The 14173-nt window shown below is 53.1% G+C and overlaps 1 protein-coding gene across 4 annotated transcripts in view; it reads right to left on the bottom strand.

Annotated features, from left to right (window-relative positions):
• ZSWIM4 (zinc finger SWIM-type containing 4) overlaps window positions 1-11906 on the bottom strand; it is a 36907-nt gene extending 25001 nt beyond the window's left edge. For all 4 annotated transcript variants that reach the window (XM_055238127.2, XM_055238130.2, XM_055238129.2 and 1 more), the window contains exons 1-3: window positions 11536-11906; window positions 7481-7682; window positions 3682-4038 (exon numbers count right to left, since the gene is read on the bottom strand). In XM_055238127.2, coding sequence (XP_055094102.1) covers window positions 3682-4038; window positions 7481-7682; window positions 11536-11688 — 712 coding nt within the window. In that variant the 5' untranslated portion in view covers window positions 11689-11906. The remainder of the gene's footprint in view (window positions 1-3681; window positions 4039-7480; window positions 7683-11535) is intronic.
• Between the last annotated feature and the right edge of the window lie 2267 nt (window positions 11907-14173).

Genomic DNA, 14173 nt, shown 5'->3' with positions numbered 1-14173 from the left:
TTGTATTTTTAGTACAGGCGGGATTTCACCATGTTGGTCAGGCTGGTCTCAAACTCCTGACCTTAGGTGATCCACCCGCCTTGGCCTCCCAAAGTGCTGGGATTACAGGCATGAGCCACTGTGCCCGACCCATCCATCCATTCTTCCAAGTCACCCAACCCATTCCAAAGTTCCATCCATCCCACCTAAACCCCACCCACCCATCTGCTTGTCTATCCCACCCGACCATCTATTTATCTATTTATCCATCCATCCATCCATCCATCCCTCCATCAGTCCATCTATCTTGTCCTAAACATGACTAGCTCATTCATCCATTTTCTCATTCATCCACTTAGTCATCTGATATGGTTTGGCTCTGTGTCTCCACCCAAATCTCATGTTGAATTACGATCCCCAGTGTTGAAGTGGGGCCTGGAGGGAGGTGATTGGATCATGGGGATGGTTTCTAATGGTGTAGCACCATCCCCTTAGTGTTGTCTCATGATAGAGTTCTCATGAGATCTGGTTGTTTCAAAGTATGTAGCATCTCCCCCTTCGCTCTCTCTCTCCTGCCAGCCACGTGAATATGTGTTTGCTTCTCCTTCACCTTCCGCCATGATTGCAAGTTTCCTGAGGCCTCCCCAAATGCAGAAGCCTGTGTAGCCTGCAGAACTATGAGCTGATTAAACCTGTTTCCAGCCGGGCACAGTGGCTCACGCCTGTAATCCCAGCACTTTGGGAGGCCGAGGCGGGTGGATCACGAGGTCAGGAGATTGAGACCATCCTGGCTAACACAGTGAAACCCCATCTCTACTAAAAATACAAAAAATTAGCTGGGCGAGGTGGCAGGCGCCTGTAGCCCCAGCTACTCAGGAGGCTGAGGCAGGAGAATGGTGTGAACCGGAAGGCGGAGCTTGCAGTGAGTGGAGATCGTGCCACTGCACTCCAGCCTGGGTGACAGAGCGAGACTCCGTCTCAAAAAAAAAAAAAAAAAAAAATACAAAATAAACCTGTTTCCTTTAAATTACCCCGTTTCAGGTATGTCTTTATAGCAGTGTGAGAACAGAGTAATAATACATCACCCATCCAATCCATTCATCTATCTTACCTGAAACACAACACACCCATACACCCATCCATCCATCCCTCCATCCATGCATCCATCCATCCATGCGTCCATCCATCCATCCATCTTCCCAAAACGCCACCATTTGCTCATTTATCCACTGAGTCATCCATCCAATCCATCTATCTCCCCTGTAGTAATATCCATCCATCCATCCATCCATCCATCTTGCCCAAAACACCAGGAGCTCATTCATTCATTTGTTCATTCATCCATTTACTTATCCATCCAATCCATTCATCTATCTCTCCTGAAACACTACACATCCATCCATCTACCCATCCACCCATCCATTTACCCATCCCACTCAAAACACCACCCACCCATCTGTTTACTCATCTGTCTCACCTGAAACACAACCCACTCATCCACCCCCACCCAAGTCATGCCAGTCTCTATCTACCTGGCAATGTCCCCCATTTCACTTCATCCACACGTTTGTACCCCTTAAACAACCACCTACCCCATCAGTCCATCATCCACCCTACCCATAATTCCCACCCATCCACCCACCTATATACTCATCTTATTGATCTATCTGCCCACTCACCCCTTTTATCTTTCCAATCCACGTGAACTAACCACTCAAAATACCCACCCTCCCATTTTTCCATTGACTCACACAAGTACACTATCCACCCCACCCAATAACTATCATCCAATAACTAACCCTAGTTATCCAGGTGATAACTAATAGTTATCACCCAATAACTAATCCTAATTCTCTATTCTTCCATTAAACCATCCATTCATTATCAAACCATCCATTCATATGTATCTCTCAAAACACCCACTACCCCATTCATCCATCCATCCACCCTACACAAAGCGCCCACCCACTCTGCCCACCCACCACGTTGATCCACATATATGAACCTTCCATTCACCCAACAACTCACTCCCAATCCATGTACCCATTGCATCTTTCATTCTTTCACTAACTTCGTCTGTCCACCACTATCAGTCTACCTTAACCCCACTAGTCAAAGCCCTCCCCACCCAACCACTCATCCTCATCTCCAATCACCACCAGTTCCGTCCTTCCCTTCTTTTTTTTTTTTTAAGTCAGGGTCTCAGTTTGTCATCAGGTTGGAGTGTAGTAGCGCGATCATAGCTGACTGCAGCCTATACCTCCCATGCTCGTGATCCTCCCATCTCAGCTTCCCAAGTATCTACAGGCGTGTGTGTGCCATCACGCCCAGCTACTTTTGTTTATTTTTTGTAGAGAGGAGGTATCACTATTTTGCCCAGGCTGGTCTTGAACTGCTGGTCTCAAGGGATCTTCCTTCCTCAGCCTCCCAAAATGCTGGGATTACAGGTATGAGCCACCACACTCAGCTTCCAATTCCCATTCACCTAACGGCATTGTTAATATCCCGTCCAGGCCGGGCGTGGTGGCTCACGCCTGTAATTCCAGGACTTTGGGAGGCTGAGGCAGGTGGATCACCTGAGGTCAGGAGTTCAAGAACAGCCTGGCCAACATGGTGAAACCCGTCTCTACAAAAATACAAAAATTAGCCAGGCATGATGGTGTGCATCTGTAATCCCAGCTACTCAGGAGGCTGAGACAGGAGAATTGCTTGAACCCAGGAGGCAGAGGTTGCAGTGAGCTGAGATTGCACCACTGCACTCCAGCTTAGGCGATAGAGGAAGACTCCATCTCAAAAAAAAAATCCCCCACCCACCCATTCATTTTCCCACACCATCAGTTGCCCTCAGTGCCTGATCATGAACACTTTTTTTTTTTTTTTTTGGAGACAGGGTCTCACTTTGTCTCCCAGGCTGGAGTGCAGTGGCGTGATCTCAGCTCACTGCAACCTCCGCCTCCCGGGTTCAAGCAATTATCCCACCTCAGCGTCCTGAGTGGCTGGGACTACAGGCACCCACCACCACGCCCGGCTAATTTTTGTATTTTGGTAGAGATGGAGTTTTGCCATGTTGTCCAGGCTGGTCTGGAACTCCTGACCTCAACTGATCTGCCCACCTCGACCTCCCAAAGTGATGGGATTACAGGTGTGAGCCCCTGCGCCCGGCCAATCACGAACACTTTCTGTACCCACCGAGCACCTCCCTCCATCATCCATCCATGCCTCCACCTACTAGTCATCTTCCCCATCCTGGCTAGGCAACCCAAGTCCCTCAGAGCCCCCCAAACCCTCCCAGCCCTCACACCTCCTGGTGTATCCCCTCACCCATAACACCTCTGACACCCACAAATGTCCCACATTTCCTTCACGTCCCCCTCCTCTCCTCCCACACCCAGGATGCTCCATCGATTGACATCCTCAGCCCTGGGGCCAGACCTCCCACTTGCCCTCTAACGCAGGCTCTCCCATCCTGCCCTCGCCCTCCACCTGTAGGCTGATTTGCAACTACTCATCTGTCCTGTGGCCAGATATCTGGGATCTGCCACTCACCAGGTGGGTGGCCTCAGATGATGCAAGCCATGGCGCGTTTTCTGCCCCCCACCCCACAACTTCCTGTCAGTAAGTGACCAGCGCTGGGCACACAGCAAGTAGCATGGCTGTGCGCTTGGGCGTCCTCTCCCCACCGGACCCCCGGGGTGCGCTTACCATTCACCAAATTGATCTCGGAGCCCAGCAGGAGGATCTCATCAGCCAAGCGCTGAGCGGTGGGCAGCACCTCAGTGTGGTGGGCGCTGATGAGGTACTGCACGAACTTCTGCAGCTGGTCCCGGTTCATCTGGGAGAGCGTCTCGGAGATGGGCAGCCGCAGCTCCACCTGGCGGGCGTGCCGAATGCGGTATAGGGACAGGGCCACCACGTGGGCACAGTAGAAGAGGTCGCGGTTGTCACAGCCGCAGCTCACGGACGTGATCTTGCATCGATCAAAACTGATGGAGACGTGGTAGAGGCGCTCGGGCTCTCCAGGACTCCCTGGCTCGCAGATGTTTCCGCTCAGGTGGAATCCTAGGATCAAAGCCAAACTGTCACATCTGTGTCATCCCAGAGACAGGCAGTGTTTGTGGTGCACAGCAAGACCTGGTTGCAAAGCCCAGCTGAGTCACTTCACTAGCGCAAGTCACTTCACTCACTTTGCTTTTTTTTTTTTTTTTTTTGAGACAAAGTCTCGCTCTGTGGCCCAGGCTGGAGTGTGGTGCTGCGACCTGGGCTCACTGCAACCTCTGCCTCCCAGGTTCAAGTGATTCTCCTGCTTCAGCCTCCCGAGTAACTGGGATTACAAATGCACACCACCACGCCCGGCTAATTTTATTTATTTATTTATTTATTTATTTATTGGGACAGAGTTTTGCTCTGTTGCCCAGGCTGGAGTGCAGTGGCGTGATCTCGGCTCACTGCAACCTCCACCTCCCAGGTTCAAGTGATTCTCCTGCCTCAGCCTCCCGAGTAGCTGGGATTACAGGCATGTGCCACCATGCCTGGCTAATTTTGTATTTTTAGTAGAGATGGGGTTTCTCCATGTTGATCAGGCTGATTTTGAACTCCTGACCTCAGGTGATCCGCCTGCCTCAGCCTCCCAAAGTGCTGGGATTACAGGCGTGGGCCACCGTGCCCGGCCTAATTTTTTTATTTTTAGAAGAGACAGCCGGGTGCGGTGGCTCATGCCTGGAATCCCAGCACTTTGGGAGGCTGAGGCTGGTAGATCACCTGAGGTCCAGAGTTCAAGACCAGCATGGCCAACGTGGTGAAACCCTGTCTCTACCAAAAATATAAAAAAATTAGCCGGGCATGGTGGTGGGCGCCTGTAATCTCAGGTACTCAGGAGGCCGAGGCAGGAGAATGTCTTGAACCCGGGAGGCAGAGGTTGCAGTGAGCTGAGATTGCACCATTGCACTCCAGCCTGGGTAACAGAAAGAGACTCTGTCTCAAAAAAAAAAAAAAAAAAAAAAGCTTAGAATGCTGTTGGTATGAAGTTAAGTCCTAAGTAAACACTTGCTTTTTTTTTTTCCTGAGACAGAGTCTTGCTCTGTCACCCAGGCTGGAGTGCAGTGGCACTATCTTGACTCACTGCAACCTCCGCCTCCTGGGTTCAAGCGATTCTCCTACCTCAGCCTCCTGTGTAGCTGGGATTACAGGCGTGTGCCACCATGCCCGGCTAATTTTTTGTATTTTTAGTAGAGATCAAGTTTCACCATGTTGGCCAGGCTAGTCTTGAACTCCTGACCTAGTGATCTGCCTGCCTCAGCCTCCCAAAGCGCTGGGATTATAGGCGTGAGCCACCGAGCCCAGCCCAACACTTGCTCTTATTTTAATTATGAATAGTATCATACCATGACATTGAAGGTGGTTTTCTGATTCCTTGGGTTACAATGAATATGGCCAGGGCTTCAGGAGCCCCTCAATTTCCGTAGAAGATGCCAAAGGCCTGTGGTGCTCGGGGCGAGGGGCTGATGAAGTAAGCCAGGGGCCAGGTGTCCCCTTCACTCCCCCTGCCCCTCCCTGGGCAGCCCAGGTGCCAGGCTCATCCAACTGGTTCGGCAGCTCAGGCCCAGCCTGGGTCATGCAGGGAGATGGCTTCCTCATACCAGCTGGAAGTGGCAAGGAGCTTGTGGTCAGCCGGGCCATGTCCCAGCAAAGGGGCTCCAGGGCAGACAGAGCTCACAATGCATCGTATCAGCCCAGCCCCGACCTCTAGCTGGGAGAAATGGCCTACTGCAGCCAGAGGTCTGGAGTCCCAGGCCTCACTTGTTTTCTGGCTCAGCCTCTACTGTTCCCTTTCTGAGTTCAGCTACCTGAAGTCTAAGGCCTTTCCACTGTTCTCATTACATCTCCCCCAATCTCTGCAGCCCTTTTGTTTTCTTAGCTTGAGGTCTGAGCCCACCCTTCACAGCTGATCCTAAACTGGTGACTTGGCCAGGCATGGTGGGTCACGCCTGTAATCCCAGTGCTTTGGGAGGCTGTGGCAGGAGGATCTCTTGAGCCCAGGAGTTCGAGACCAGCCTGGGCAAGAGTGAGACCAGGTCTCTACAAAAAACTTAAAAACTAGTCAAGTGTGGTGGCCTGCGCCTGTGGTACCAACTACTTGGGAGGCTGAGGTGGGAGGATCACTTGAGCTCAGATGTTTGTGGCTGCAGTGAGCTATTATTGTGCCATTGCACTCCAGCCTGGGCAACAGAGTGAGACCCTATCTCCCTTTTTTTTTTCTTTTGAGACAGTCTCTCTCTGTTGCCCAGGCTGGAGAGCGATGGTGTGATCTTGGCCCACTGCAACCTCTGCCTCCTGGGTTCAACTGATTCTCCTGCCTCAGCCTCCCAAGTAGCTGGGATTACAGGCATGCGCCACCACACCTGGCTAGTTTTTGTATTTTTAGTAGAGACGGGGTTTCACTATGTTGGCCAGGCTGGTCTTGAACTCCTGACCTCAGATGATCCACCCACCTCAGCCCCACAAAGTGCTGGGATTATTGGTGTGAGCCACTGTGCCCGGCGAGATCCTATCTCTTAAAAAAATAAATAAATTTGGCCAGGCGTGGTGACTCACGCCTGTAATCCCAGCACTCTGGGAGGCTGAGGTGGGCGGATCACGAGGTCAGCAGATCGAGACCATCCTGGCTAACATGGTGAAACCCTTTCTCTACTAAAAAATAGAAAAAATTAGCCAGGCGTAGTGGCGGGTGCCTGTAGTCCCAGCTACTCCGGAGGCTGAGGCAGGAGAATGGCGTGAACCCAGGAGGTGGAGCTTGCAGTGAGCTGAGATCATGCCACTGCACTCCAGCCTGGGTGAGAGTGAGACTCTGTCTCAAAAAAAAAAAAAAAAAAAAAAATTCTAGGCTGGGCATGGTGGCTCACACATGTAATCCGAGCACTTTGGGAGGCCGAGGCGGGCGGATCACGAGGTCAGGAGTTCAAGCCCAGCCTGGCCAACATGGTGAAACCCTGTCTCTACAAAAATACAAAAATTAGCTGGGCACGATGGCAGGTGCCTGTAGTCCCAGCTACTAGGGAGGCCGAGGCAGGAGAATTGCTTGAACCTGGGAGGCGGAGGTTGCAGTGAGCCGAGATCGCCGCCACTGTACTCCAGCCCGGGCGACAGAGCAAGACTCCGTCTCAAAAAAAAAAAAAATACAAAAAATTAGCTGGGCGCAGTGGCGGGAGCCTGTAATCCCAGCTACTCGGGAGGCTGAGGCAAAAGAATGGCGTGAACCCGGGAGGTGGAGCTTGCAGTGAACCGAGATAGCGCCACTGCACTCCGGCCTGGGCGAAAGAGCAAGACTCCGTCTCAAAAAAAAAAAAAAAAAACAACAAAACTTGTACAATCCTATCTGGGCCTTGAAGCCTGAGGTCTGTAACCTCCCATCTCCTGGCCTCAGGCCTCCCTCCAACTCCCCCATTTCCAGGCCTGGTATGGACCTCCTGGCCTCACCAGCAGGAGTGGGGGGACAAAGACTCACCCACTTGCAACACACGGTCCACGGCCCCACTCTGGAGCAGGTGCAGCCCGCGGGTAAAGGGCACCCGGGCGTCATGCTCGCCCTCTGGGGGCGGGTAACCCAGCGAAGAGTACATACATATTTCCCGTTCACTGCGTGGAAACGACCAAAACACGATGCGCTTCTGGACCGGCTCAGGCACCCGGGAGAACCGCTCTTCCACCTGTAGGAAGGGCCAGTGGGTTAGGATCCTGGGGTTGATGTAATCCCAGTGCTCTGGGAAGCTTAGGTGGGAGGATCGCTTGAGGCCAGGAGTTCGAGACCAGCCTGGGCAACATAGAGAGGCTCCCATCTTTACAAAAAAACTGGCCGGGCACGATGGCTCATGCCTGTAATCCCAGGACTTTGGGAGGCCAAGGCAGGCAGATCACCTGAGGTCAGGAGTTCAAGACCAGCCTGGCCAACATGATGAAACCCCATCTCTACTAAAAATAAAAAAATTAGCCAGGTGTGGTGGTGCGTGTAGTCCCAGCTACTCGGGAGGCTGAGGCAGGAAAATCGCTGGAACCTGGGAGGCGGAGGCTGCAGTGAGCTGAGATTGCGCCACTGCACTCCAGCCTGGGTGACAGAGCAAGACTGCATCTCAAAAAAAAAAAAAAAAAGATACAAAAAAAATAAAAATAATTAGCCAGGCATGGTGGCATGTGTCTGGAATCCCAGCTACTTGGGAGGGTGGGGCAGGAAGGTCACTTGAGGCCACGAGTTTGAGGCTACAGTGAGCCAAGATTGCACCAGCGGCACTCCAGCCTGGGCAACAGAGCAAGATGCTGTTTCAAAAAAAAAAAAAGGTCGGGGCAGTGGCTCATGCCTGCAATTCCAGCACTTTGGGAGGCCAAGGCAGGTGGCGTGCTTGAGTCCAGGAGTTCGAGAGCAGCCTGGCCAACATGGCAAAACCCCTTCTCTACTAAAAATACAAAAATTAGCCAGGCGTGGTGGCATGCACCTATAATCTCAGCTACTCGGGAGGCTGAGGCACGAGAACCACTTGAACCCGGGAGGCGGAGGTTGCAGTGAGCCGAGATTACGCCATTGCACTCCAGTCTGGGCCACGGAGCGAGACTCTGTCTCAAATAAATAAATAAATAAATGAAAATAAAAAAAGAGAGAAACCGAGGCTTGAATCCTAGCTTTACTATTTAGGAGCACTGTGACCTCAGGCAAGTCACTTGGCCTCAGTATTCTCAGGTGTAAAGTGGGGAGGTCCATGGCACCAACCTCTTGAGGATTGTGGAGACTAAATATGCGTTATGGATGTAAAGAGCTTAAAGAGCTTACAATAACACCTGGCCCATAGTTAGCATTCTAGAACTTTCTTGCGGTTTCCCTCCTGGATCCTCCTAGCTGCAGGGTCTTGGGATTCTGGTGTAAGATCTTCCCACCCACCAGGCTTTGGTGGAGCAGGAAGAAGTTAGAAAAAAGTGATAATAATGATTAAGGTGCCCATCTTGCCTGGACACCTGTAATCTCAGCACTTCGGGAGGCTGAGGCATCAGCATTGCCTGAGCTCAGGCGTTCCAGACCAGCATGAGCAACATAGTGAGACCCCATGTCTACGCACACACACAAAATTAAAAATTAGCCAGATGTGGTGGTGTGTGTCTGGAATCCCAGCTACTCAAGAGGCTGAGGCAGGAGGACTGCTTGAGCCCAGGAGTTTGAGGCTGCAGTGAGTTATGATTGCGTCACTGCGCAATCATTGTGTCACTGGGCTACTGAGCAAGGCTCTGCCTCAAAAAAAAAAAAGAAAAGAATGCACACACTATGCTGAACGCTTTATGTATGTAATTTCCAAATTCTCACAGCCACCTAGTGTGTGCTTGTCCAACCCACGCCCCACGGCCCTGGCCCAGGATAGCTTTGAATGCAGGCCAACACAAATTCGTAAGCTTTCTTAAAACATTATTAGATACGTCTGGGTGTGGTGGCTCATGCCTGTAATTCTAGCACTTTGGGAGGGAGGCCAAGGCGGGAGGATCACTTGGGGTCAGGAGTTTGAAACCAGCCTGGCCAACATGGTGAAACCTCATCTGTACTAAATATACAAAAATTAGCTGGGCATGGCAGCCCACACCTGTAGTCCCAGCTACTCAGGAGGCTGAGGCGGGAGAATTGCTTGAACCCAGGAGGTGGAGGCTGCAGTGAGCCGAGATCGTGCCACTGCACCCCAGCCTTGGCAGTAGACTGAGACTATCTCTCAGATAAATAAATAAATACATAAATAAATAAATAAAAAGATTTTCTTTTCTTTTCTTTTTAAGCTAATCAGCTATTGTTAGTGTTAGCGTATTTTATATGTGGCGTATTTTATATGTGGCCCAAGACAGTTCTTCCACTGTGGCCTAGGGAAGCTAAAAGACACCCTTGATGGCGCATTGATACTAAATCATGAACCTGTTTTATTGCTGGGAGAATGAGACTCAGTGGGATGAATTCACTTGTTCAGGGTCCCAGAGCTGTGAGTTGTTTCAACTCCTAAGACAGACTCTGTCATTCCTCAGTTTCCCTTCCATGCCCCATCCCTGGGAAGGGGCCCCAGGAGGGGAGGGGGTGTCCTGGCCACCGCTGTGGGCTCTGGGCAATGCAGTGAGCTGGCTGAGCCTGCCTTCCAATCTGGACTTGCTATTCCCTGGCTGGGTGACCTTGGGCAAGTTTCTCAACTTCTCTGTGCCCCAGTTTCCTCAAATTGGGAACAAGAACAATTGCCAAAGGGCTGCAGAGGATTCCATGAGCTTCTGTGGGTCAAGAACTCTGAGGGCTCGGCTTGGCCAGGGCAGGTTTGTGAGAGGCTCGGAGATGGTTTTCAGATTATTCTGTGTGTCTCACATGCAATGAAGGGGCAGGGGCCCTCTTTAGCCCCCACTCCACCTGGGTTTCTAGGGGAAGTGGGAGAGGCAATGACCAGCCCAGGCCTCAGGGACAGTTGGCAGATGACTAAGGAGGGATTTTCCAGTCCATGAATCAGAGCCTACCCATCCACACTTGGCCCAAACCCATCCGTCCAGGCCGACTTCCTAACTCCAGAGAGGCCGGGCAGGAAAGAACACCCCCTGAAGCTGGACAGAGGATAGAGCCCGAGTGTGCTTCCTGTTCAAGTCTGGGCCATGTCTCCAACTCCTTGGGGGCCCACACTGAAGCTGAAAAAGGGGACTTAAAGGGCCCCAACTCTGGGACATCCTGGCAGTGCCCCCAGAAGCCACAGAAGAGAGGTTCTAGGTGCACCTGTCCAGGGACCACGACCCAGGCTCCGCCCCTGCTGTTTTCCTCTGGGAAGGGATAAGATAGGTCGGGGGATGAGTGGGGGAGAAGGAGGGACCCTGGCATTTGAGTAATCCCTGCTGCAAGCCAGGAGAAGCTGGGCAGCCCTGAGAGAGGAATCTGGAGGAGAGGGGTCCCCAAGGAACAGATGGAATCTGGAGGCTTGAGAGCAGGAATGAATGGGGAAAAAAGGGGTGTCTTGAGCTGGAATGTGGAGAGATGGGGGAGTTATGTACTTGGGGTGTAAGGTAGGGATCTGGAGAGCAGGAATGGGGTAGTGTGAGTCTCTAGAGGCTACGATGGAGGGAGACAGGGTGTCCCCAAGCAGGGGGCTGAAGAGAGGATTGAAGACTGAATGGGGTGCCCTGATTGGCGAATAAAGATGCAGTAGGAAAAGAGGGGTACCGTTGGGGGATAAGGTGGGAAAAGAGGGGTGCCCAGGGTTGTAGGCGGACCATGGGGGCCAGATCTCAGAGATCTGGGGTTGGTAGGAGAAGAAGGAAGTGTCCTGATCTGGGATCTGGGGCGCTGAGGGGCAGAGATGGCAGAGAAAGGATGGGGGTGGGTTACTGGGTTTGAAGGACAGAAACAGGAGGATGAGGGGGTGTTTCCAGGCAGGGTTAAGGGTCCTGGGGGTGGAATCTCAGGGGGTGTCTCTGATTGGGGTAGCTCTGGAGTCTGGGGATTGGGGAGGAGGAGAAGACAGGTGGGGAAGGTGCTGGGGGTGAGTCCCTGCCCCCGCCCCCTTCCCCCGCGGTCACCTGCTCGAAGGCCCAGCTCTCGGCTACCCGCTTGGCGCTGAGGTCCAGCAGCGCCTCGGGCCGGCCCCGGCCACGCGCGGCCCCGGCCCCGGCATCGCGCTCCTCGGGTCCCGCGGGGCAGCCCCGGCTCCGCTTGGCCGCGGGGGGTTCCATCCGGCCCGGCCGGGGCCAGGGCCGGGGCGGGGCCTCTTTGGGGGGCTCGGTCCGATGCCCGCTCCGCTTCGCCGGCTCCTACGCCCCCTGCCCGCCTTCCCGTCTGTCCTCTGCGCTCGGCCGCCCCGGGACCCCTGCCGCACCCACCCCGACCCGCGCCGGGCCGGCCGGGTGATGCGGCCCCTTTAAGACTCTTCACAACAATGAAGCTGCTTCGGCAGCCGCTTTAGCTCGGCCGTCGTCCCGCCCCCGCCGCCGGTCCCCATTGGCCCCTCCTCGGCCTCCTCGGCCCTCCCCCACCATTGGCTGCGCTGCCAGACCCGTGTCCAAGCCTCGCTGCTCACTCGATGGCTGCGATGCCAGTCTTTTCTTGTTTACCCAACCACAGCGCACAGCGAGGGGCGCTGTCAATCACGGGGCGCCAGAGGCCAATCAGAGCGGGAGGACCCCTGCGGCCCAGGCCTTATGCGGAGTTTCGGGGCGGGCCCGGGGTTCATTCACAACATTCCTCCCCCGCCTCCCTTGGGCTGGACTGCGCGCCCCTGGCTTCTGGGGCTGCGCCCACACACGGCTTTGTTTACTGAGGGTCGCTTCCGGGCGCCGCGAGGGGACAATCAACATAGCCTGGCCGGTGAGCGAGACGGAGCAGCGGGATCCCTTGGCAGTGGCTCAGTCCCTCGTCCCTCCCAGCTGTGCGACCCGAGAAACTCACTCAACCTCTCTGGGCACCGGGTCAAGTTTTGGTTCTTGTGGGGGCGGAGGGGTCGCAGGCTCACTGAAGGAGCTCATGCGGGCCGCGGACCCCCTCTCCAGAAACAGAGCTCGGTTAGGGGGTTCATAGGTCGTCCCTTGAGCCTCAAAACTAGTACCCGGCCCCTCCTTTCCATGCCCTAGATACTACCTTGGGTCATATGAAATTGCTAATTTTTTATCATTTTTGGCCTGTTAAAATGGCAATTCCATGAGGTTCAGCCTAACACTTATCAAACCCCAGCACCTCTGAGCATTTTTTCTGACTCAGCTTGTGTAGGCCACAGTCTCTGGCCTGGAAGCCGGCCATGGCTTCCATCACCCGTTCCCGTCCCGGCTCCTTGCCAATGTCCTCAGAGAACCCTGCATTTTCCCTTCCTCATACTTCTCACCATTACCATTTATTTATCTGTTTCGGCGGTTTTTTTTTTTGAGATGGAGTTTCACTCTTGTGGCCCAGGCTGGGGTGCAGTGGTGGGATCTCGGCTCACTGCAACCTGCGCCTCCCGGGGTCAAGTGATTCTCCTGCCTCAGCCTCCCGAAGAGCTGAAATTACAGGCGCCCACCACCACGCCTGGCTAATTTTTGTATTTTTGGTAGAGACGGAGTTTTGCCGTGTTGACCAGGCTGGTCTCGAACTCCTGACCTCAAGTGAGCCACCTTTGGTAGTTGCTTAATTTCAATCTCTCCCTCTCCACTGTGAGCCTCAGGAGGCAGGAGTTTGTCCCATCTGTGCTTTACTGTACCGACAGCACCTGGAAGGTAGGCGCTTAACCTAGAACTTGTTGAATGTACCAACCAACTCATGCTTTGCCTCCATTCAGTTAAATGATAGGCACAGCAGAAAAAAAAAAAAACAGTGATTATCCACCCATCCATATGGAAGCCCTAGCTTTTTCTTGGAGAAACTTCGAGTCTCACAGCTGCACCCTCTGGCCAGTCTTCACTCACTCTTCCTGCCACCCCCTCAATTAATTAAACTCCCCTGCAGACCTGCACTGTCCAGTATGGTCACCAATGGCCACAAGTGGTCTCTGAGCCTGTGAAATGGGACTGGCTGAAATTAGGTTGTGCTGGAAAGGTAAAATACAGAGTGGATTTTGGAGACATAGCAGGAAGGGAACAAGGAAAAATATTTCTTTTTTTTTTTTTTTTTTTGAGATGGAGTGATCTCGGCTCACTGCAACCTCTGCCTCCCAGGTTCAAGTGATTATCCTGCCTCAGCCTCCCAAGTAGCTGGGACTACAGGCACCTACCGCCACGCCCGACTAACTTTTGCATTTTTAGTAGAGACGGGGTTCCACCATATTAGCCAGGCTGATCTCGAACTCCTGACCTTATGATCCGCCTGCCTTGGCCTCCCAAAGTGCTGGGATTCCAGGCGTGAGCCACCACGCCCGGCCTAAAATATTTCATTAAGAATGTTTTCCATCCTGGATAACACAGTGAAACCCCATCTCTACTAAAAATACAAAAAATTAGCCGGGCGTGGTGGTAGCTCCTGTAATCCCAGCTACTCAGGAGGCTGAGGCAGGAGAATGGTGGGAACCCGGGAGGCAGAGGTTGCAGTGAGCCAAGATCGCGCCACTGCACTCCAGCCTGGGGGACAGAGTGAGACTCAAAAAAAAAAAAAAAAAAGAATGTTTTGGCCAGGCGCGGTGGTTTCACGCCTGGAATCCCAGCACTTTGGGATGGTGATGTGGGAGGATCACTTGAGCCCAGGAGTTTGAGACCA

Source organism: Symphalangus syndactylus, chromosome 13, assembly GCF_028878055.3.
Source record: "Symphalangus syndactylus isolate Jambi chromosome 13, NHGRI_mSymSyn1-v2.1_pri, whole genome shotgun sequence".
NCBI lineage: Eukaryota > Metazoa > Chordata > Mammalia > Primates > Hylobatidae > Symphalangus > Symphalangus syndactylus.
The sequence above is the reverse complement of the archived record's forward strand: the minus strand, read 5'-3'. Positions and strand labels throughout refer to the sequence as shown.